The following is a 24,220-nucleotide window of genomic DNA, read 5'->3' as shown; positions in this document are numbered from 1 at the left end:
GTACCTGGCACATTAAAGATGGTTTCCCAAGGGCGCAGAGGACCAATGGAGAAAAGACTGGGCTGTCGGTTCCCAAGCATCCCTAGCCCTGGAGCAGGACAGGCACTGCTATGTCAAGGGAGGGACTTTTGCACAGCCGAGGAAGCTATTTTTGGGACGTCTGATGTGGGAATATAGCTGCTACCCCCAGAGGTAGTGAACCCCCTGTCCAAGCCTCTGCCCCCTCACCAGCGAGACTCGCTCCTGCCTCGGGACAGAGACACCCGACGTGTCACAGGGAGCTGCTCCGCCACGGCGTGCCCAGGCTGCCAGGCAGCTGCAGGAGCGTGGCTGCACCCGTGGGGCCAGCAGGACGGAGACATCTGTAGCACAGCCGGTCCCAGCTGGACCCCTCCGGGCAGGGCGTTTGCCCCGGCACGGCTGGGACGAGGCCAGGAAAGAGGACTCCAGCTCCCTTGCAGGGAGCCCGGTGTTGCGGGTAGTTTCTGGACCTTGGTGTAGGAACAGATTTACTGAAAACAATTTATTTAATATCAAAAATAATTTCTTACGGCGTTTTGGCTGGCGTCAGCCGAGTGCTTACTCACCCGGGAATTCAAACAAAGGCAGGGCTGGCGCCCAGCCAGGGGGTCGGGCGCTGGGTGGTCGTGTCCATCCTGGCCTCGGACCCGCCTCTGGGTCACTTGCGGGCTTGTGGCATGATGTCTCCATTTATTTATTAGAAATGTTTGAACAGGAAATGCTAATGGTTTGGGTTTCTGGAGACAGCTGGAGGGGTCCGGCTGGAGCTGCTGGGAAGGGGAGGGTGCGCTGGGACGGTACAGCCCGGCAGGGAAGGGGGAATTGGTGCCACCGGTGCTGCCACTGGGGATCTGTCCTCTCTGTGTTTGGGGTGGAGGACCCAACGGGAGATGAGACTGGTGAGGGCCCCAACAGCTCTGCTGCCTCCTCCTTTGCTGCCGGCTGCAGCCGCTGCTGCAAAACACAAGGCTGCAAGCGTGGGGCTGCTGCCGGCATGCCAGCGTGCCCGCTGCCTGCGCCCCACGCTGTGTGTGCCCCACACCGCCGGGGTGCACGGGAACGGCACTGCTGAAGCAGTGCAGGGGGAACGGCGACCACAGGGCTGTGCACGTCCCATACCCAGCCCTCGGGCTCGGGCCTGGCTGGTGCCCGTTAGCGTGGGAGGGATGTGAGAGTGCAGCCTCCCGCTGCAAGGGGGTCGAGAGGTTCCTACGCAGCCTGGCTCTGGACCGGGCTGTTCCTGCATTTGCTGATAACAGCGGAGGTGAAGCCTGACCCAGGAAAGCAGGCAAGATCCGCAGAGATAAACTCCCTGGAGCAAGACAAAAGCACTGACCTCCACACAGCCCGAGCCACTGCGTTCCCACAAGCACAGCAACAATTGCCCAGGAGCAGCAGCAGCAGCAGCAGCAGCAGCAGCAGCAGGGAGACCTGCACCAAACCTCACCGGCCAGCCGCTGGGAAGGGCCTGCGCAGCAGCCAGTGACACTTTCACCAGGGTCACTGCGCAGAAACCACAGTTTCAGGTTTTTAACCAGATCTACTGCAGATATCAATCGCCCAGGCAGTGACAGCAAAGAGAGCCTGCTGCTGCTGCTCGCTCCTCATTCAGCGGTGCAGTGGGCTCGGCGCTGCCTGTGTTGCACAGCCAGAGGGATACTGCACAAGCACGCCCTCGTATTCCCTACCTTACACTTCTATGCACATACTCGCAGCATAAACAGGCTTTAGGTTTCATCCCTAAATGCAGCCGAGGATCTTATGCACTCAGGCATTTCAGGTTTCAGCACCTGCTTTGAGCAGAGGCTGCTGTGGCACCACACACCCCCAGCGCGCCCAGGGAAACGGAATGGCAGGCGTGGGGTCAGCTCTGTCTCCCTGGGCCTGGCCTGGGCCTGGCTAATGGGCTGGGAGGCTGGAGCCTGCCTGGCACCTCCATGGGTCCCTGTGCCAGGTCTGCCCCAAAACAGCAGCAGCTGAAAAAGGCAGAGGCTCTTAATGGGATTTGCAGAAACACCCAGCTCAGTTACACACGTTATGCCTGCCTGTTGTCTCGGGCATGTTTTTAAAATCTTTATCTCTGCATCATTAAACACTGATCTACATTTGAAAAGAATCCCTTCAGTTCCCTACCTCTGAAATGAGGATAACTATCCTTCACCTCATAGCAGGGTTACGAGGATAAACAGATTAAAGACTGCGAGATATTGTGGCAAAGAAGGTTAAACAAGCCCCTGTGACAGACGGCCCAGAGGCAGGAACCCGCATCAGAGCGATGCACAGCATAAGCCTCCGACCCACGTCTGCACCATGCTAATGACCCCAAAATCCCAGCGCCAGGTTTGCTACCGTCTGCCTTCCCAGGATGTGGTCCCCAGCCAGCCAAAAGCCCCCCGAGGGGCTAGTGCCCCAGCCAGGGATGCGCACCCATGCCCTGACCCTGGGAGCAGGGTGCGCAGGGGTGCGGGGGGAAGGGGGTATCCATCAGGAGCTCAAGGCTATGGGAGCACATCAGTGACCCAGATGCAGCAACAAGGGGCTGCAGGGTGCACACGTGGACACGTGGTGTGGGCGGCAGGGCGCAGCAGGGCAGCTGCCCCCCCTGCACATCCCTCCCCGCATCCTCACAGTGGGACACCTCTCTGCTACTGCCCACAGGCCTGCCCATCCCTGCCTCACTGGGCACCCCGGGCAGGCAGGGACAGCAGGCCGATGTGTACTTCTGCAGAAAGAGCTGGTGGGGGAGAGGATGAGCCAGACAATTACTGTCTGGAAAGTCTCACCCGGGTCCCTAGTAAAATAATGGCACAAATATTAAGAAAAGGAGCTCTGTAAACATCTAGAGGATAATGAAACCATGAGCTATAAGCAGGATGGGATTTGTAAATAAAGGACTGCGCCAAAACCAACAAGCCCTCCATAATTGTTTTGGATAGAAGGACAAGATTAGTGCAGGAAGCGGACTCGGCGGATGTCATGAGAGGAGACCTGGAAGCACCAGGTCTGTCCTCCTGCCTGACCATTAGAGAGACCCCGGCACGTTTGGGCAGGCTTGAGGGGGCTGACCTGCACAAAAAGGTGCCCTTGATGGCACAGCTGGCACCTGGGGACATACCTGCCCTCTGGAGCCAGACACCTGCACTCCCCCAGCCTGGCACGTGTCACATCGGCACTGGTGCAGTTGCTCACGCTTTGGCCGCCTCCGAGTCACCGGCACAGAGCAAAGCTAAACCTGAGCCCCCATCCCAGCTGGGGCACATCCCACCACTGTCCCTCACAGGGCTGGGACCCGCATGGTGCAGGAACAAGCCAGCCATTTGGTCATGGAGGGGCAGAGTGAGAAATAAAACTAAGCGAAGCCAGGAGCAGGAAAATAATGCTGGCACCTTCCACGCCATTCCCCAGGTTTTGGCAATGCCTTGTCTTTTGTGAACATCAAAATGGCATGTTCTGCAAAACTGTAGGGTTCCCCAGCGCTCTCAAGTATCGGATTTTTGGCCAGACGTACAGGAAATGTGCATGCACCTCCTTGCAGCCAGCCCTTTGAAATGCTACACTATAAAAGCACACGTAGCGCAGTCATCTGCACTGCACAGGCCAAACCCATCCAGCTTTGACGTTGCATGGAAGGAAAAGCAGAGGCCTGGCCAAAATGCACCTGGTTTTGTACCCGAGCCTTGGGTCTCCACAGCGTGCAGCTGCACTGGGCTGGAGAACACACGCTCGCTGGCCAGCAGCTGACTCCTTGCGGCACGCAGGGTAACGCATGCTCACAGCCGCGCACAAACTGAGAATGAAATGCACCATATATGGTGAAGATATTACTAGTCAATAGCTGTCTTCATAGGATCTTCTGAGGAAATCTTGCTTGAAAATGGCAAACAAAGAGGTTTGTCTGTGAGACTCCAGCAGGGACTCAAACTGCCTGTAGGACCAAAAGCAACGGCTTCAGAGAAACAGGGAGAGCAGTGAGGCTGCGGGTGTCAGACCTGTGGGTATCTGTAAGGTGCTTAACAATATTCCGGTTAAGTATTTGTCCTAATTAATGCTGATTGCCCATCTATTACCTACATCCTGAGCAGTGTCCAGAAGTCATTCTCAACGGGGGGATGTTGCTGAAATTGTGTCAAGAAAGGTCAGCGCTGGACTCCAGGTACGCAGCACAGACACAGGCGAGCTGAGAGCACCAACTCGCTCGCTGCTGCCAACCTCGGCTGCAGTCTGGCGCATGGCAGAGGGGATGGAGTCACCTGGTCGTGGGTTTTGACTGAGCTGAATGACAGGCTGGATGTGTCAGCGAAGAAAGTGGGCTATCCCTCTGGGTGGCAGGGGCTAAGGCCGGGCTCTGGCACTGAGCGGGGTAGGTTTGGGGTCCCAGAGGCGAGCAGCTGGATGTGAGCTCGATGCTAGGACCACATGGCGAATGCAGTCCTGGGCGTCAGAGCAGGGGGCACAGTGAATGGGAGTTACGAGGCAGTGTCTTATGCAGCAGGGGGTGGGATGCCAGCCCTGAGATACTGTGACTAGCCTGGTGCCCCGTTTTAGGAAGACGCAGATGAAGGGAGAGCCACAGATGCGATTCCCTCCCCCTGCCTGGTTTTCACCATCTCCCATAGCATCCTTGCAGCCAGACTGGGGAGGTGTGGGCTGGAAGTGGGAGACACAAGGTTGGTTAAAAACTGAACACTGGCACAGGGACAGAGCGAGGCAGTGGGATCTGCATCTTCAGACATTTCCAAAATTCGACGGATCAAGGCCCGACCAGCGGGCTGTACCGCCAGAGCTCCTGAGGCCAAAATTATTCTGTGAAATGAGAGAGAGTGCAGAAAACAGCCACAGAAAAGACACAAGTGCAGGAGAATGCACCCCACAGTGACAAAATCAAGCTCAACCTGTTTTCTCCTTAAAAAAGCTTAAGAAATTTGACTGCTATGCACAAGTACTCTCATAGTAAGAAAATACTGTGTGCTAAAGCATTTTTATTCCAGCCAAAAAATGCAGAACAAGAATCAATGGCTGGAAATTAAAAGCTAGACAAACCTGCATAAGAAACATGACATACATTTTCTGAGCAATGCTGATTAGCCAGTGGATTAACCATCAGTGATTAAGTAAGACCAAACCATGAACTCCCTTGCTCCTCCAGACCACATGCTTTTGTGCACTAGTGAAACCCCAAGTTATTTGGATCCAGAAAGAATAACAAGATGAGGCAGTCAGAGAGATCAGCATAGGTGATCTAATGACTAACTCTGATCTTAAACATCGTGAGTAAAAATCCATCGTGTCACTGATATGCATAGAAACACCCAGCCCATGGACAACCCACAGGGGCCTTGTGATGGAAGTGAAACCACGAGCGAGATACGAGCTTACACCACCAGGAATCTGTCACCAGGCAAATTCATGAGCGAGATGGAGTCTGCCCCTGGACGCTCTTGGATCCCAAGTATAAGCATATGGTCCATCAGGTGGGGAAGAGAAGGTTTCTCTGTGCAGGGCTTGGGGGGACCACACAAGGCATATGACCATTCTGGCAAAAGTAGGACCACAGGGATGTACAGACACAGGGAAAAAATTGGACAGAAAGAAAAAAAATTCTTACAAGTAAATAACAAAAAAAAGCTGATGGAGATGATGGAAACCTGGACGACATTCACAGCTGAAGCAAAACACACCTGGCAAGGACCAGTCCCGAATAGACTGGCCAGAGGCAAAATGATGTTTTCTCTTTTTAGTATCCGTATTCATAGAATTATAAAAAATAAGCCTGGAAGGCCCTTGAAAGGTCACCTAGCCTGTCTGCCTACTCCCGAATGAGGCAAACCCTTCCTGGTGAAGCTTTTGTCTTAACCTCTTCCTAAAATAAGCCTCTAGTGGTGAAGACAGCTCCCAAGAAAAACGAGTTTTAATCTCCTTTACCACAGTCATTGCAGGGTGAGACGATGGCTTCTTCTACCCACCCTGAAAACAAGGAATAGCCCATTATCTCGTGCTTTGTAGCAGGGCTTTATGCATTTAAAGACTTTTATCTTATTTCCCTGCAGTCTTTTCGTCTTGATACCAAGCTACCCTGGTCCTTCAGCCTTCTCCAGTATGTCATGTTTCTTGAATTTCTGATCTAGTTCTTCCCTGGGCTTTCTCCAAGAACCGCAACTTGAAACACTGAGCCACAAGTAGGATTCAGTGCTCAGGCTAACACTTCTAAGGGCAGCAGGATCACATCAGGTGTCTTACAAACACCTTGTTTATATGTCCCAGCCTGATTTTGCTCTTCTCACTCGGGCTGCTGGTGGCTCCCGCTCCCTGCGGGACCCACTGTCACCTCCAGCTACTTTCCCACAGAGCAACCTTGCTCGTTCCCCAGCCAGGGCTTGTGATGTTGATTTTTCCCCAACTCATAGGAAAGCCTTATATTTGTTCTTATTATCAGGTTTATTTCGGATTTCTCCAATTTCTAAGAAAAGCACTCTTGCAGGCCCTGCCAGACTGATGCTGCAGGTAAAAAATCACTGATGAAAGTACTGACTAGCCCTAGATCCAGACCAGACCCTGTCTGAGGGTTAAACACTGGTAACTGCCCTTTCAATAGTTTTCTAGCCAGCTATGCTTTGATGTAGCCACACATTCACCTAGACCACATTTCTCTCCATTGCTCACAAGAATTTGACATGGAAATGGGACTAAAGTCTCACAAAAGTCAAGATTTAGCACATCCTTTGTTTTCCTGTGTCAGCCAGCATAGGTATCCTAAAGTAGAAGAACATTCAGTTGGTTCAGCTCTTAGCTGACAGCCAAAGCTGTGTCACTTACCGCTTCATTATTGCTACTCTCATGTTGTGTCCCCTAATGATGTATTTGCCTGTCTTCAATCTCTTTATGCCAATGTCCCATTTTTCTTTCAGTTCTGCACCCCTGATCTTGAGTAAAGCTCAGGAACTTGGAAAGACACAGAGGTTCATTTGGAAAAAAAAAGGGGGCGGGGGGGGGAACTGCTCAACAACAACTAAATCCTCGGAACTCCCATGTTTATCCAAATTCAACTGAACCTTCTGGGGACAGCGACTTTTTAGGGTAAAATAAAAACAAGTTCAAGTGACTTTTCCATCCCCACGACAGTATGGTGATTCCAGCCATTCTGAAACAATTTTCCAAGAAGATTTCCTGCAACCTCACAGTGATTAAAGGAAATAACATTGTGAATAAAGGGACATTCTTCAAAGTCAATGAAGGAGCCACAAACTGTACATTCTCACAGAGGGCCGGAAAGCGCCGGCGCGAGGTGGATTTTGCGGCGTGTGGCCCCCCAGAAGGAAGAGGGTGGGATGCTGGGTCCGTCCCTCTTCCCCGGGCAAGGGTTGTGACCGGGCTTCTCCTGGAGCAGGCAGTGAGGAAAGAGGGCCCCCAGGCTCCCCATGTTTGGGGGCGAAAGGCTTGGCCCCGCGGGCTCTGACCCCCTGGCTCCGGGTGAGCGTCCGCCTGGTTTGGGGTCAGGGGCAAGGGGCTCGGCGTCTCTCTGCAAACAAGATGCAAGAGCCCATCGACCCTCTCAAAACCTGTGGCAACCCCGCAAAGAGCAGCATCCCTTCACGGTGGCTTCACGCCGCAGCCTCCTTCCTAGAAAACTCCCCCGCGCCTTGCTTTGTCTGAACCAAACCCTCAGCATGTTCACCCGGCTGGGCTCCGAGATTGACACAGAAATGTGAACGGGCCCGAAAAGCTACTTTGGCAGAGGCAAAAGCGCCGCACCGCCGGGCAAGCAGGGTCCTGCCCGCTGCAGCCCCAGCCCGCAGCAGCCCCTCTCGCTGGGGGTACCCCAGGCCTGGGACTGGCGAGGGAGGGATGAGCGTGCACCCAAAATGGCTGGGCCAAGGAGACTTTTAAAACCCCTCCTTCTTACCTAAAAGAAAGAGAAGGGAGTAAGGAGGAGGTGAGGAGAGCTGGGGAGAAAGGCAAGAGGGGGGCTGTCTGGAAGCCCAAACACACATGATTCAGTTGATGCTGCGTAATAAGGGAATTAGCTAATGAGCTTACTGCCGCACATGGACGAGTCCTTTAGAAGTACCATGGCCACCTGGGGAGGCTTGCAGAGGAGCTGGGCAGCCCTAATCTGCAGAGCTGGAAAGATGAGCCACCCCCTTCCCCCAGGGCCAACATCGTCGTTCCCCCCAGGCAGCACGTGTCCAGGGGTGCCACAGGGGTCCGACGCAAATCCAGCGAGAACTGGCCATGGAAACGGTAATATACAGTGTTTTGAAAAAACACCAGCCCACGCTCACAGCTGATCTCAGAGGGCTGCAGCTCCGCAGCCCCACAACACCCGTGCAGCGGGGCTGGGGCTGGGGCTGCTCGGGGACCCGCATGGTCCAACTCCCACTGGGGCTTCCAGAAGTGCGGATCGCCTTCCCCTGCACTGGCAGCTGTGACGGATATGTCAGACAAAACCAAATAACTCCAAAATATGGATTGTTTTTTTGAAAGTTGTTCAAACACAGCTGTGTAAAATCCGAGCCGAATGCAAATTCAAATGTGTGTGTGAACACGCTCATTTAATCCAAAAGTGGGTGAGAGAACCTAATGTTAAAAGTCACTTAGAACAATGCAAACATGAAATACACAAATACTCATCAAATACTTCTTTAGAAAGTGACTTTTAGACAGTGATCAGGCTGGGCTGCAAAAAGAATCATTTGCTGATTAATACTGAACTCACTGAGGAATTTGTGCATGTGGCAGTATTTGCATGAATTAGAACAGGGTATGCTGAAGACAGAACACTCCTCTGAAGAAAAAAGGGAAAAGCAAAAACCTGAGCCAAAAATGAGGCTCTACTTGAAAGAAGAAAATTACTCCTGCACCAGGGAGGACAGGACCAAAACCAGATATTTGCTGGAAAGGTGGAAATTGAGGATTTTTATTATTATACTGAAGTAGAACTACTATTTTTACCAATGTGAAAAATAAACTATGATACTTATTCAGTATAAAAATTACAGAAACTTTTCTTGCCCAGAATGAATTAGATTGAAAACTATTCTATGGAAACCATTTTCATTTAACTTTTCTATGGGATATTTTGAAGCAATTTTTAAATTCCAGTTTCCTAAACCAGGAAGCTGTTCGAAATTTGGAAGTGCTGTGTTTTCATGTTTTCCTCGTCATCTTTTTCTCCCCTGTCCCGAAGCTGCTTGAAGAACGCCTGACATTCGCGCTAGATTTCCTCCTCTCTTTTCTCATCTTTTCTTTCCTACACTGACACTTTTCAAAGCTTTGGCACTCTTGTAAAAGAAAAAAACATAAAACCCCCAAATGCAATATCACTTGCTCAGCTATTGAAGGGTTGTAAGAATAAAAGTAGTAGAAGAAAGAAGAAATAATTTTCAATATTTCCATAATTTTTCAGCTGTAGTAGAAACAATTTCTGCCTACCTAGAAAATGGTGGGATTTAACAGCTGAATGAGCCTGGATTTTTTTCCTTTTTTTGTTTGTGAAGTTCTTTTCTGAAATGCTTTAATTAGGATTTTTTTTTAGTAGGGAAAAAATCGGGGGCTATTTTCTGGGGCACTGGTCTCTGATTAGCTGGGATGATTAAGGCCCTGAGAACACAAGGGCAGCGCAGAGCACCGGAGCAGCAGCAGGGGCGAGGGAGCGGTGATGTCCCAGCCCACCTGGGGGGCTCAGCTCCCGCGCTGCCAGGTGGGGAGCAAAAACCCCTGCCTGCAGCACCGGGAGCCGCTGCTTCTCCCACGGCCAGACCCTCCGGCACAGGGGGTGACATTAGGGGGAACGTGGCCACAGGGCTGGGAGGTGACACGAGGTGCAGGGACGACCCCGCAGCTCTCACAGCAGCGGGCGTGCGGGGCCACAGAGCCCCCGGACCCGCAGGGGCGGAGATGCTGGCGTCGGGCACGAGGACCTTGCACACCTGCGATGCGGCTAAAGGGAAGAAAACTGCCGTGCTGGTGTTTGGGAAGGAGGGTGGGATGTTCCCTCGCCTTTTCAGCTGGTCGCCTCCATCCCAGCTCTGAGCCCTGGCGCCACGAGTGATGCCCCCGGCCCTCACCCCATGCAGGGACCGTGGCTATCAGCATCGCTGCTCCCTGGGGCCTGGCGAGGCAGGGGCAGACGGGGGGCTGCGGACTCAGCCCCTCACTCCCTCCACACTGGGGTCCCTCCACAGCTCCCCACAGCTCCGAGCGTCCGCTGTGGGACAGGTCACGGACCCACGCCGAGCAGGGGGACTGTCGCTCTGCAGCAACGAAACGACAGTCAGCGACGATTATTTATTTTCCAAATAAATCAGCAGGTCCTGCAAGCGAAGAGCTGGAAAGCGGCGAGTTTAGATTAGACCCTCCCCAAACCCCGGCTGGGCCTTGAGCCGCTGTCAGGGCTGCAGAGAAACAGCAGCGAACTCTCACGCAAATGGCCTATAAAAAAGGCCCCTGTCAAAGGCACCTTGACCTGGAGGCTCGCTTTGGTGCTGGGCTCCCCAGCGGCCCTCCCCTCCCAGGGCTGCGCTCTCCTCGCATGATGTATTTCCCCTGCCTTTTTTAGAGCTGCATTATGTTAGCTCCAGGAAACAGCCTCTTCCTTCTTATAAACACAGCCCTGGGTTACTGACCAGCGGCCCTGCCACTCCACAGCCACTCTCTGTCCATCCATCACACCTCGCTGTCACCCTGGCAACATATCTCTTGGACCGGTCCGGCTCCAGAGATGGGAGAGGTGGAGGGGGGGGGAGCAGAGGGGGGGTCACATACACAGAGCACAATTCCAGCCTGCTGACTAATTCCCTGGAAACCCTGGGGCTGCACAATGAGAAAGCCTTTCCGAGGGTTTCTCGAGCGTTACTGGAAGGTCAGGCGAAGGTCAGCGCAAGGACACGGCTCCTACTTTCCCCGCTGTCAGCAAGGGCGGGTGCGCGGGGCGGACGTGGGCGAGCCGCGGGGGTACCGCGGGCGCGCGGCGGGAGGGATGTTTGGAGAAGGGCGCCTGGGCCCGGGTGGCCCCGTGACGCGGCACGGTGCCCGCTCGCCACTGCCGGGCGTGGGGGACGTGCCCGGGACGGGGCCGGCGGGGTGTCCCGGCAGCCAGACAGGCGTCGGCGCTTCCAGCAAGACGGGGCACGGCCGGCGGCGTGGCCTCTTGCCTCGCCGGCAAAGGGGGGGACGAGGAAGGGAAGAGCTGCCTTGGCCGCCTTCGCTATGGCCCCAGCGCCCCTGGGACTGTTGGCCCGACGCGGCACCGCTGCATGGGTCATTCCCAGTGCAGGATGGGTCCTTGGGGGAGAGCACCAGGACGGATCCTGGGGAGAGCATCCCAGCCATGCTGGGATGCCCACCACCTCCAGTGCGCTGGGACATCAGCAGCACAGGGACAAGACAGGAACCCTATCAAGAGACCCGGGCTGCCCTCTCGCTTCTGGCACAGGGAGGCATTTTGGATGAGCCTTGGGCCCACCCAGCCTTTTGCACGCATGGCCGAAGCACAGCAACCACGGCAGGAGGGGTCCGGCCATGCCCTGCTCCCAAAACACTGCCCCTTGCCCATCCCCACCTGCTTGTCCTTCACGTTAAGCCATTGTCTCCAAGAGGAAATGCCATTTAAAGGCAGGTATTTCAAAAGAAATGGGAGATCTCTGCTCTCCGAACAACACAGCACTTCACTTCTGCCCATTCCTGGTGTAAAGCCGGGAGTCAGGTTTACATGGGGATAAAAAAAAGGCAAAGCTTTTATGGACCGATCTCCACAGACCAAAACCAAAGCCCCATGAGGGCAAATCCTTTCTAATCCATGCTCTTCCTTAGAGGTGTAAGTGGAGTGGAAGGGTAAAGGGGGGGGGGGGATTTAAATCTGGAAAACTGAGTTCCCCATCCCGTCGGTCTGGCAGAGAGCCCACCGATAGGCTAAAAACAAGTCTGCAGAGAAGCCTGTGTGGGATAATCCGGCTCTGGCCCCTGAGGGGACGAGAACAATTAGGAATCCTCTCTCAAGTCTCCACTCCAAGATAGAAAAACAGTTTATAATTTGGTCCAGAGTTGTTGTTAGAAAGTTCTGAATCATCAGGATACACTAACAATTTCTGTGCAGTAATTATGAGGAGAATTCATTAGGCGGACTCAGAAATAAACTATTAACAGAAGCTTACAAATCTCCCACCCGCCCGACTGCGTGCGGGACCCAGGGGCTGCTCTATTTATACAGTGGCCATCGGTGAGGAGCTGTCGTAGGAGGGAGCAACACAAGCAGCCATGGCAAAATATGAAAAGTATTTTAAAGGAAAACGAAAGAATGGCTGTTTATTAGAAGTGTGCAGACCAAGCACACGCTCCACCGTTAAACTTTCCAGGCGTGGTAGCCAGCCAGGGAGCTGTTTGCCTTCGCTGCCCCTGAACATGCCACAGTCCCCACCCGCGGCAACCGTTCTGCTTCCAGACAAAAAAACCGCCACAGCGTTGGAAGCGGGCCTGCGGTGGCCTCTGGAAGCAGCGTGCAAAATGCCTTTCGGCTGAACCTGCCCGCCTCTTGTCCCATATTTACCCAGCAGAGACAGAAAGGATGAGGTTCTCCAGCCCCCGTCTTCCTCCCTTGCCCCCAGCTGCAGGTTGTTGCAAGGCAGGGGGATATTTGTGCACAACGCTGCTGAGCTGGCCAGCGGTAAGTTACAGCTGAGAAGATGAAGCCGTGCAAGAGCCCCTGGCTGTGGGTGCCCCTCGGAGCTTGCGGCAGCCCCTATAGATGAATCCCAGCAGACCCGAGCGAGTGCCACCACAGAGAGGCAGCTGCCTGTGCACTGCACCATGCATGTGCTCAGCCAAGGCTGCAGCATAGTTTCTGCCAGAGCTGGTTTCTGCATCTTTTCTCAGTCCAGTTACCTCGAAACCACCCTGGCAAGCCCACAGCTGTGTGCCATTTTTGCGCAGATTTGCCAGCTCTGGGGGTAGCTGTGCCCAGGATGGCCTCACCCACATGGGAACAAGCCCTGCTTGCAGCCAGAGGCATTCTGATTAAGCAGGGAGAGAAGTGGGGACTGGCTGCCAGGCAGATGCCCTAAACAAGAGAAACTTATCAGCTCTGTTTCCAAGACGAGACACGTGTCACCACCTCGCACAGATCGAGCCCAGCCGCTCACTCCTCACCAGCACGCCTGTACAGAAGCACGAGGGCTTCCCTCTCCCTGAAGGATGCCGTAGAAATAGCCACCGAATAACTTGTGAAATTTCTTCTAGAAAAGGCTTTGCTTGGACTAAGAAAAGCGCTGCACCCAGAATGCTTCGGGGGAAGGCGCTGGATGGGAACGGGAGCCAGCGTGCAGCTGCGCTTCCAGCCCCGTGTGTTTGTCAGCGGGCTGGCCCCAGCGGCAGCGCACGGAGGTCCCCAGCCCAGATGAACACCAAGTGCCGCGGACAGCAAGGAACCGTTCCGCCAGCACACATGCAGCAAAGCCCGACACGGCTAATCCCTCCTGTTTATTATGTAATAAAACGCTTTCCAGACCTGTTAAAATTTAATTGGTTTAATCTTAATTGTTCCATTTTCTACGGCACATGAAAACACAGAGCCTGACCCTGCCACTCTCGTGTGAACCATCCCGCGGGCTGCAGTGGGAGCAGGATGAAACCCGCTGACCTCAGCAGGATTACGTGCATGAATCAGAGCTGCAGGCCTGGGCTCGGAGCTGAAATCCAGTGCCGGGCTGGCCGCCAGCGCAAGGCCCAGGGTCCACTTAGGCTCCACTTAAGCCCTATGGGATGCAAGTGGTACGCAGGCCTGTGGATGCGAGCGGTGAGTGAGCGTCGTGCTGGGCCTCTGCTGAAGGATGAATTTCAGCCTGGCTTCTTAACCTCATGGACGCAAACATGCAGCGACGGCTTCCGAGGCACAGAGCAAAGGTGCTCCCAGAAAGGCTGTGGGTTTTGCTCTAGCAAGGGGGTGGTGTATGCGTGTCTGTGTCCTCCAGCAGAAGCCTCGGCACGGGACCTTCTCATCGCATGACCAGTAAACTGTGATTTATGACAGCTTCTCCTCCAGAGGAAGAGGTGTTTTGCTACCCTCTGCATGTCCACAGTTGTGGGGCTGTGGCTTTGTGAAGCCTGGATATCCTTTGTGCATCAGAGATGCCAAATAAAAGCAGGTGGGAGAGGGTCCTTGGCATTGACATTTCCTATCCTGCATTGCCTCAGATGTGGGATGACCTTTACCTGCTCCTGCAAGTTGGCTCTCACGGAGCTCAACGCGTCAGCCTCGGTTTCAGAGGTCCATCGGGCAGTGAAATCAAGGGCAGCCTTCCCTTCGGTGTCCAAACCTACTGAGCTCCCATTTGCTGCAACGACCAGCACCCGTGTATGCACCACTTCTACCCCCCAAAGTGCTGAGCACCGTATGTTGCACAAGTTACTGGTACCCCCCAAATCAAGCTCCCACTGTGGAAACGTTATGCATTTCTCAGGACACTAAAGAGTCTGGGTCTCTGACCCCCAGAAAACATATTTCTCATCAAAGCTTTGTTTTAGTACACATTTCCAAATCGTACATCCCTGTACTGTGAAGAAGAACTGCGAAGCAAAAGTAAATCAGCCAATGCCAGTGGAGCAAGAAAATGCTGAAGAAAAGCAAGTATTTGCAGTGACGTATTTCTCAAGAAAATGGGCATTATGTGGGTGGTTCTTGGCAAAACCAAGCCAGGGGGTTCCCAGCACCCTGAGAGGTGGAGGCAGTTTTCAGCTGGAAGACCCGCGTGGGCAGGATGGTGCTGGTGCTGCCCGGGCAGGGCTGGGACAGGGCAGTGGGAGACGAAGACAGCACGTTGCTGGGCGAGCGCACAGCATCCCTTGCCTGGACCTGGCTCCGCCGCCTGCAGAAGCCCTCTGTTCTCCTGGGGAATAAAGATAACAGTTCGTTTTTCAAAAAGTTGTGAAACAGAGTCACTCCTGGGAAGCGGCAGGGCTGGGATAAAAGCTGCCCTTCACCCCGGGAGGTGCGGCGAGCCAGGGTCCGTGGCCAGGTGGGTGACGGAGGGAGCGCGCCCGGGCTGGAAGCTGCTGGCGGGTCCGCTCCGTACCCGCTCCCCCCACCCCGGGCGCACCCGCCGCGCACCGTGGGGGACTGCGCCGCGGCCGAGGATCGGTGCGGGGAGAGCACGGCCCGGGAGCGGGCTGAGCGCCGTGCCGTGCCGTGCCGTACCGCACCGTGCCGTACCGCACCGCGCCGTTCCGGACCGGGCTTCGCTGTCGGCGGGTAGGTGTCGACGGCGTGCGAGGCCGGGCCGGGCGCGTCCCCACCGGCGGCCCCGTCGGGGGTCGCTGCCCCGGGACCCGCCGCCTCTCCGCGGCGCGGCGCCGGCCCCGCCGTGCGGGGGCGTCCCCGGCGCGCTGCGGTTCTCACATAAATCAGAGCCGAGCCCCTGGGAAAGGGCCATCCTTCACCGGGCGCTGCTGACAGAGAACGAGAAACAGACGGGCCCTGAGATAAACCACGGCGCGCAGCGTTTACACAAGGGCAGGCTCTGTGTAAATAGAGCCGGGCGCGGGGGGCAGCTCCCGGCGGCGCGGGTCCGCACCGGCCCCGGCCCGCGGGCCTCCGGGCTGCCCGGGGCGGCGGGGCAGGTGGGTGCCGCCCGCCGAGGGCCTCCCGCAGCCGCGCTGGGGCCGCGCCGCCGTCCCCCGTTGGCTCCCCGAGCACCGGCGCTGGAGACAGGGCCGGATTAACGTGTTTGTTTGTTTACGGCCATTAGCGCGGGGCCGGCTCCAGCACTCGGCACCCGCGAGACTAATGGAGCAATTAGCAGCCCTGGGGCTGATAGCATCGCCCCGAGCGAGGCCCCCGGCCGCGGCCGTCTGCTACCGGGCTGCCTGCGCCCGGGGCCCCGGGGAAGGGGGGGCTGCCCGCCAGCCGCCGTGTGCGCGGCCGCTGCAGGGCTGCTCCCCCCTCCCCGGGCCCGAGGGGGGCTCTTGGCTCCGCTGCAGCATCCGCACGGCGAGCTCCATCCATTACAATAATCCCCTGTCTAAACAGAGCGCAGGAGCGGCCGGGACAACAAGGCCCCGCTGTAAACAGAGCTCAGGGGACGCCGCTAATGATATAAATAAAATAACCATTAATAGCCCGGTGACCCCGGCCCAGCCGGCTTGGGAAAGCCCCGGAGCCGCGTCCCGGGGCTGACACCCGCCGGCAGGTACCGGGGCTGCGCCCTCCCCTGGCTCCCGCAACCCCTCGCCGCTCGCCCCGGCCCGGTCGCGCTCCTCGAGGGGCTCGGCCGGGCCCGAGCATCGATCGCCCCGCTCCCTCGGCTTCCCCAGCTGGGAGATCGCCGCTCGCGTCCCGCCGAAGCGGGCCTGATCCGGCCCCCACCGAAGCGGGGATGCCGGCAGGGCGGGAGGCGCGGGCTCGGTTACCGCACCGGGAGCACCGGCGGGGGACGAGGCGGCCGCAGGAAAGGCCGGGATAACACAGGGGTGCCCCCACGCGCGTCGGGGCCCGGCCGCGGCTTGCCCCCTCCGCGGGCCGTGGGTTCCCCGAGCGCTCTCTGTGCGCGGCGGCACGATTGAGCGGGTCCCGGCGGGAGAACCGTTCCCACCGCCGGGGAAGACGTCCCGAAGCGCCGGTTCCGCCCGGCCCGGGCTCCCCGTGCCCGCGGGCCGCGCCTGGCGCTCGGCCCGTCCGGGATCCCGCTGCGGGCGGGAGCGCGATGGCGCCAGGCGAGCCAGACCCCGCCGGGCCCGGGGCCGGGCCCTCGGCACGGCGGCGGCTGCTGCTCCCGCAGACGGCCGGGCAGGCGGACACCTGGCTGCGGCCCGGCAGCCCTCATCGCCGCCGCCACCGAGGGCACCGGCCGCTGCCCTCCCCGCCACGGAGGCCGGCCGCCGCCGGGTTCCCGGGGAGCGCGGCGCCGTGCAGGGTCCCGGCTGCCCGCCCCGCTGCCGCCGGGCCTCCGCGCCTGCACGTCCCCGGGAGCGGGGCCCTGCCGCGGGCGGGAGCGGGCCGGGCCGGCGGCGGCTGCGTAACACCGAGAAGGCGCTAATTGTTGCTAATTGTTATCGGGGCCGTGGCAGCGAGGCAGCGCCGGGCTTCTCCGCGCACCGGCGGCACAGAGCGGAGCCGGGCCCCGATCAGGCCTGGTTACGGCGAGCGCCTTTCCCCGTCCACCCTCCCGACCGGGCGGCCTCAGGACGGGAGGATGGCGGCCGGCACCGGGAGCGGGCGGGAAGCGGCGAGAAGAGACCGACCCGCCGCGATTTACGGCGAGGGGTTTGCAGCGGCGCGGTGGGAACGATCCGGCGCGCCGGGGGAACGGGAACCGGCCCCGCCGCGGGACCGGGAACGCCCGAGCTGTGGCGAAGTGCGCGGGGCCCGGGCTCCCGTCCCGGGCCGCGCCGCGCCGCCGCTACGTGGCTTTCTCGGGGCCGTGCGGAGCGGCGGGAGCCCGGGAAACGAGGGCACCGACGGAGCCGGTAAACGGCGGAGCCGCCGGGCGGTAACGACCCGAGAGAAGCGCCCGGGAAGGCCCCGCGAAGCCCCGGCCCCGGGACACTCACCCGCCCGGCGTGCGCGCCCGGCTTCCCGTGGCCTCGCCTCGGCGCCGATCCGAGCCCTGCGGGGCGGCAGGATTTTAATCACAACGAAATCTCTCTGCCGGGACCCTCCGCCCCGCCTTCGGTGCGCCCGCTCCCCGGGCCGCGGCGGCGCTGAGCCCTCGGAGGGGGTCGGGGGCCGCGGGGCGCGGCCGCGGGGTCGCGGCAACCCCCGCCGCGCCGCACCGGGGTGCTGGGCCGGTGCTCGGCGCAGCCCCGGGGCCGGGGACCTCGCGGTACGGATGGGGTTCGACAGGCTCGCTGGTGGGTTACCCGCCGGGACGGCGGCGTGGTGGCTCCGCGGAGCCGCTCGCCGCCCGTTACCGGCGGGAGAAACGAAACGAAACGAAAGAAAACGAAAGGAAACGAAAGGAAACGCGGAAGGGCGCGGGGCAGCCCTCCCTGCCCCAGCCCCGCGCCACCGCGGCCCCGGCCTGCCCGCCCGGCCCGGCCCGGCCCGGCCCGGCCGGGCCTGGCTGTCGCGGGGCTGCGGGGACCGATCCAGCGGCGGCGGCGGAGCACGCCTTCCCCCGAGCGGGCGCACCGCGCACCGGCTGCGGCGAGCCGGGGCGGGCGGCACGTTGGCCCGTCGCGGGGGGATCTGCGGGGGCATCTGCGGGGGCACGGGGGGATTCGGAGCGGGTCGGCAACGTGTACGGCGCGCGGCTACCGTTCGCCCGAGACGGCGGGGCCGCCGTCGGCTGCGGGAGGAGTGCGGGGCGGCGGAGGCGAAGCCCCCCCTCCGCGCCGCGTCCCGGGCGGCGGGAGGCGCTTGCGGGGCCGGGCGGCCGTGCTGGCGGGGCCGCACGTGTTCGCCCCTCCCGGGGCCGGGCCGAGCCGTGTGCGGGCAGGGGCCGGCGGGGCGCGCCGGGGCGGGGGTCCCTACCTACCTACGCGTGCTTAGCACTGGGAGGCGCGGCGGCCGCGGCTCTCTGCGGGGACCCCGACCCCGGCGCACCGTCCCCGCGCCCGCCGGGCGGGTGCCGGGCCGCCGGGGCGCTCTGCGGGGAAGCGGCCTCCCCGAGCGCAGCCTTAATACATTGCTATTTCTGGCCGGGCGGCCGGAGCCGGGCAGGGGGCCGGCTCTGCCTCCCCCTCCCTCCAATGGCGAGGCCGCCCCCGGCCCCTCCTCGCCGTGACGTGCCGGCCCGGGGCAGAGGAGGCTCCCGAGCCCTTGGCTGTCCCTGCAGAAGCTGTAACAAAACGCAGACCCCCAGCGCCGGGCTAATGGAGGCAACTTAGACAGGAGCAGCCGCGGCCCCTCGTCTCTCGGCGCTGCTTGCTCCCCCCGCACCGGGCGCGGCGCTCCCCGGCGAGCCGCCGCCCGAGCGCCGCCGGGCCCGCGGGACTGCCTGGCCGCTTGCGCTGCCCCGATGATGTTACCGAGCCCCGTCACCTCCACCCCTTTCTCCGTCAAAGACATCCTCAACCTGGAGCAGCAGCAGGATCCGCGCTATGGGGCCCAGCTCCCGCACCACCTGGAGCACCACTTCCACCCCGCCGCCTGCCTGCTGGCGGCCGCCGACGGCGCCCGCTTCTCCGACGGCGAGGAGGAGGAGGAGGAGGAGAAGCTGTCCTACCTGAGCCCCATGGCAGCGCCCGGCGGCCAGGCGGACGCGCGGATCTCCGCCGACAACTACGTGCACGCCGTGCTGCGCGGCTCCTGCGAGGCCCCCGGCCCGGGAGAGGAGCTGGACCCCGCGGCCCGCGACCCAAGTGAGTATCGGCCCCGCCGCGCTGCCCCGCACTGCACCGCCCCGCCGGGACGGGCCCGCGCTCGCTCCCCGCGGTGCGTTCCCAGCCCGCTGGGCATCGCCCCGCGAACCCCGTGTGCCCGCCGCCGCGATCCTTGGGCATGTCGAGCCGGGACTGGCACGTCGTGGGGCTGCCACTGCCCGCCGCCGCTCGCCGCCCCCCCCAACCCCGCCGAGAAGCGCCTCCGCAGGGCCCCGATCCGGAGCTGCCGGATCGGGCCCGCGCTCCGCAGTTTCGGTAGCGGAGAGGGAGGAACGGGGCGGGTTAGGCCCAACCTGCGCCCGCTGTGGCGGGGCCCTCGGGGAGCGAGGCGGCTGAGCAGGTGCCCGGCGCGGCCCGGGGCTCGGTCCCGCGGTGCCGCAGCGGTCCCGCCGCAGCCGGCCCGGAGGCGCGGCAACGCGCCCGGTCCCGCCGCCCGGACCGGCCCCTCGCAAACACAGGCGGCGCCGGAGGCGGCCGGTCCCGGCGCTGCCTCCCCGCCCGCACCGCCGTTCCCCGACGGGCGCGTAGCCGGCCGGGGCGCGGCGCGGGGCTCTCGCCCGCCGGTGGGGCCCGTCGGGAGCAGCGAGCGCCCGGCGTCGGCGAGGCGCAGCCGTGACCTGTGCTCCCCCGTGCAGAGAGCTGCGTCCTGAAGAAGCCGCTGGATGCGGCGGAGAAGGCGGAGGAGGCGGAGAGGCCGAAGCCGCGGAGCCGGAGGAAGCCGCGCGTCCTCTTCTCCCAGGCGCAGGTCTTCGAGCTGGAGCGGCGGTTCAAGCAGCAGCGTTACCTGTCGGCGCCCGAGCGGGAGCACCTGGCCAGCAGCCTCAAGCTCACCTCCACGCAGGTGAAGATCTGGTTCCAGAACCGGCGCTACAAGTGCAAGCGGCAGCGGCAGGACAAGTCGCTGGAGCTGGGCGGCCCCGCGGCCCCGCCGCCGCCGCGCAGGGTGGCCGTGCCCGTGCTGGTCCGCGACGGCAAGCCGTGCCTCGGCGGGTCGCAGGGCTACAGCTCGGCGTACAACGGGCCCTACTCCTACAACGGCTTCCCCGCCTACGGCTACGGCAACGCCGCCTCCTACAACCCCGGCTACGGCTGCACCTACCCGGCGGGCACCGGCGGCGCCTCCATGCAAGCCGCCTGCAGCCCGGCGGCGGCCGCCGGCCCCTTCGTGAACGTGGGCGGCCTGGGGGGCTTCGGCGGCGGCGGCCAGCCGCTGCACCAGGCGGCGGCGGGGCCCTCCTGCAGCCAGGGCGCACTGCAGGGCATCCGGGCCTGGTAGCCCGCACGCACTGAGGGCCGGGGGCGGACCGGCAGGACGGCCCGGCGGCTCCGGGGCCCCGTTATCATCCGCATCCGCACCGCAGCCCGGCTGCGCGCCGCGCAACGCGCGCCCAGGAGCGGCGGCGGCGGCGGCGGCGGCAGGACGGCGCGGCGGGACCCCGGCGCTCCCGCGGGCCGCGGTGCGGGGCCGGCGGCGGACGGAGCGGCGCGGCGCGGCGCGGCGCAGAACGGCGCGGCAGGGCAGGACGGGGCCGCCCGAGCTCGCAGCCAAGCGCCGCCGTCCCGCGGAGCCGCCGCGACGGCCGGGCCGGGCCGGGCGGGAGCCGATCGCGCCGCGCCAGCGGGAGCAGCTTTGCTTGTAAAAAGCCGACGGCGGGGCCCGAGGGTGCCGCGGCCCCTCTATCTACTCTGTATCGGTTACTGCCAGCGCCAGCTCGCCGAGTCAGTCAATAAACCAGGTGCAATATCCGCCGCCCGCTCCTCCTTCGCCCAGCGGCCGGAGCCCGGGGCCGGGGCCGGGGCCGGGGCCGGTGCCCGCGCCCGGCGGCGGGGCGGTCGCAGCGGCCTGCCCGCGGGGCAGGGCGGCCCGGCCGGCTTGTGAGCGTGCCAAGGGCGCTGAATGGGGCCGCGCAGCTCAGAGCCGGGCCCATTGTGGCCGCCGGGCCGGCGCTGAAAGGAGCCGCCGAGGAAGGTAGCGGGAATAGGCGCTTATTGGATTCGGGAACAAAAGGTGTGGCAGGGAGGCGAGGGACAAAGGGGCCCCGGCGCCGAGATTGACGGGCCGCTTTGCCCCCCACTGAGGCCCAGGCCCGGCGCTTTATGCGCGGGGGCTGAAGAAACGTGCTGGGTTTTGTTCCCCTTTCTGGGAGCGCAGGGGGAGAGGAGGGGGGTCCGCGGGCCGCTGATTAGGGCCGGCCGGGCCGGGCAGCCTGAATGCCGGGGCATTATTGCTACATGTTCAGCCATTTCGCTCGGCTGCAGGGGGAGGGGGCGGCCGAGGCCCCCGAGACCGGCGGGACCGGCCGCGGGGTCGCCCCCGGCCCGCCCCGTCCCGGGCCGCCCCGTCCCGCCGCCGCGGAGCTCCCCGGGGCGGTGCCGGCCCCGCCGCCGCGGCCGTGCCTCTGCCGTGCGGGTCCCGCCGAGCAGCGCCGCCGGAGCCGAAGCCGCGCCCGGGGAGGGCCGGACACCCGCGGAGCCCCGTCTGGCCCGCCCGCGGCGGCAGCAGAGACCGGAGGCACCGGGAACTCTCCCGCGCCGTCCCGCAGGTCTCCCCGGCCGCGGCGCTGGCGCTCCCAAAGATGTTTGCAGCGGAGCCGTCTCGGAGCCGCCGGGACAGACGCAGCCCGGGGGCTCGGTATGCCTCCCCCCTCGCCCAGCGATGCCCACCGTGTCCTTCCCCTGCCCTCCCCACGCGTGTCTTTCGACGGGCCCTCCGCCACGAGCAGAGGACCAGGTTTTGTAGCCTGCCATTGCAGAAGCAGTGGGTAACGACGGTTCACGCCGCTAAACCCGGTTTTACGCTGCACTTTTGCACCGTGCGAGCTGAACGCGCGCCCTTGGGGTTTGCTGTTGCAAAGGAACCGGAGAAATTCTTTCCACTGCAGCACCGCGGGGACAGAGTGGGCAACCAGCAGGCTCCGGCTCCCAGCCCTGGCTCAGCACAGCACCCCGCTGTCCCGTGAGCCACCCCAGGGCCGGCAGGCTTTGCAGGGCCGGCACTGGGAGAGGATGCGGCACACCCAGCCGATTGTTTGCTGGATGGCAGCAAGGTGTCGCGGGAGAGGAAGCCCAGGCCCTGCTCTTGGCTTTCGGAGATGAGTGGTTAGAGCCCTGTGGTCTCGTGGGTAGAAACAGGATAGCCAAGAACAAATATAGGTAATGCTCTCTCTTTGCAGCAGCAGTCAGGCTGGAGAGATTTGTCTCTGCCATAGGAAAGAGTTGCGTTTTCCTCCACGTTCTGCCAGGTTGTTGTCTGCAAAAATAGGGGACCCCTGTGAGTTCATGCCTCAGCGTGCAAGCCAGAGGAATCATAACCACAGTACAAGCTCCTCCGAAATCAGGGTGTGCGAGAGGAGCTCCCAGCTTAGCACATCCCCTCCAAGTACGTGGCAGCTGGTTAGAAATCCACTGCATCCCCAGCAGCACCCAGGGGCTCCGCATGAGACCGGAACCCTGGTGTGGAACATGCTGCCCACGTCTGTAGCCAGAGTCTCTGGAGCATGGACAGCTAAGTAAAGCGAAGGGGCACACGGGGACCCCACAGCTGTGTTGCAAGAGGCGATGCCAGGCAGTACCAGCATTATCAAGCACCACCAGCGCCCAGCATTGCCGTAGGTGTGAGGTCAGTATTGAACTCGCCCCACTAACGGCTGGTGAAACCCGCCTGTATTCCCCGGCCCTGCTCTCCCCATGCAGAGCTGGAGCAGTGCCCAGCCGGGGAATGCCGAGAGGCCCGGCTGCAGGCCGATGTAGCATGGCAGTGGAAGTTTCTGGATGTCTACCACAGCGAGCCCCATTCCTGGGACAGATCCCAGCTGTCCCACCAGCTCAGACTGAGGGGAGGGCAGAGGGTTAGTGGGAGGGACCCCTTTGCAGACTCTCGCCCAAAGCCCCCGAGCTGATGGGGAAGATGGAGCAGCACAAAGAGCCGGCGATGCCGGAGGGCCCGGAGCAGGGCGGCGGAAGTGAAGCACTCCGAAGAGGAGGAACAGCCAGCGACGACCGGTGGGAGGGAGATGGTGGGAGACTGCAGATTGGATGGGCTGCCCAGGGAGGGGAGACACAATGGAGGGAAGTTGCTGCACGGCTGCGCTGGAGGCAGCGCCTGCCCGTGATGCACCCCGTCCCCTGTGCCCAAGGGTGAAGCGGGGTGCTGCCAGTGGGGTGAGAGGCGCAGGGTGCTGGTGGAAATCCCTTCGGCATAGTCCCACTGCAGTGGCGGCACGGCCAGAGAGACCTTGGGGAGGGAGGGGTGAGGAGGGCCATGGTCAAGGGGCAGAGGGCACGTGTTGTTTCTTCCTGGTTGAGCGGGGAATTTACTGCTGTTTGGGAGTCAGGGCAGGAAGGTGCCGATTGATTTTGGACAGGGATGAGATTCTCTAAGACAATGCACTGACTTAAAGCAAAGGAGGAACTGTTGGAGCAGCCAGGCTTTAACTACCAGGCCTGAGGCCCGCTCTGTGCATGGGCTTCATTCAAGTTTCCTGGCCAAGGAGGAGCCCATGAGCGGAACTTCCTTCTGTCCGGTGGTTGCTAGGGAGGCTCTATCCAAATCCCAGTGCTAGCCGGTTTTCTGTGGTCTTTCCGTCATGCTCAGGATCACACGGGAGCAGCACTGATGCCCCTGCAGCAGCACAGATGTGCTCTGGTTTCCTCTCCTTCCCTACAACTTCTTCCATTCCTCCCCCCACTGCTGCGGTCATCCTTCCCCCTCATGCCCTTCATCCTTCTCTCTTCACCACCCACTTGGTGCCATCAGCAAGGAGCTCGCCTGGGTGCAGAGTGAGACACCTGCTCCCAGCGAGGCCGGCCAGACTGCCCATGGACCTGGGCAGACCTTGCTGAGTTCTGCTCCCATCCACTTCAATTCAGGCACAGCCACCTCCCGCTGCCT

General features: G+C 61.2%; 1 protein-coding gene across 2 annotated transcripts; it reads left to right on the top strand.

Annotated features, from left to right (window-relative positions):
* The first annotated feature begins 18,923 nt into the window (after positions 1-18,923).
* NKX2-3 (NK2 homeobox 3) lies at positions 18,924-20,605 on the top strand. Of its 2 annotated transcripts, none has more exons than XM_049810484.1 (2): positions 18,924-19,308; positions 19,965-20,605. In XM_049810484.1, exons 1-2 carry the CDS (start codon positions 18,966-18,968, stop codon positions 20,603-20,605), a joined length of 984 nt encoding a protein of 327 aa, XP_049666441.1. In that variant the 5' UTR covers positions 18,924-18,965. The 2 variants fall into 2 exon arrangements, with proteins under 2 accessions (XP_049666441.1, XP_049666442.1); XM_049810485.1 differs by having other exon boundaries at positions 18,924-19,318; positions 19,969-20,605.
* The last annotated feature ends 3,615 nt before the right edge of the window (positions 20,606-24,220 follow it).

This window comes from Accipiter gentilis, chromosome 9, assembly GCF_929443795.1.
Source record: "Accipiter gentilis chromosome 9, bAccGen1.1, whole genome shotgun sequence".
In the NCBI taxonomy this organism is placed as follows: Eukaryota; Metazoa; Chordata; class Aves; order Accipitriformes; family Accipitridae; genus Astur; species Astur gentilis.
The sequence above is the reverse complement of the archived record's forward strand: the minus strand, read 5'-3'. Positions and strand labels throughout refer to the sequence as shown.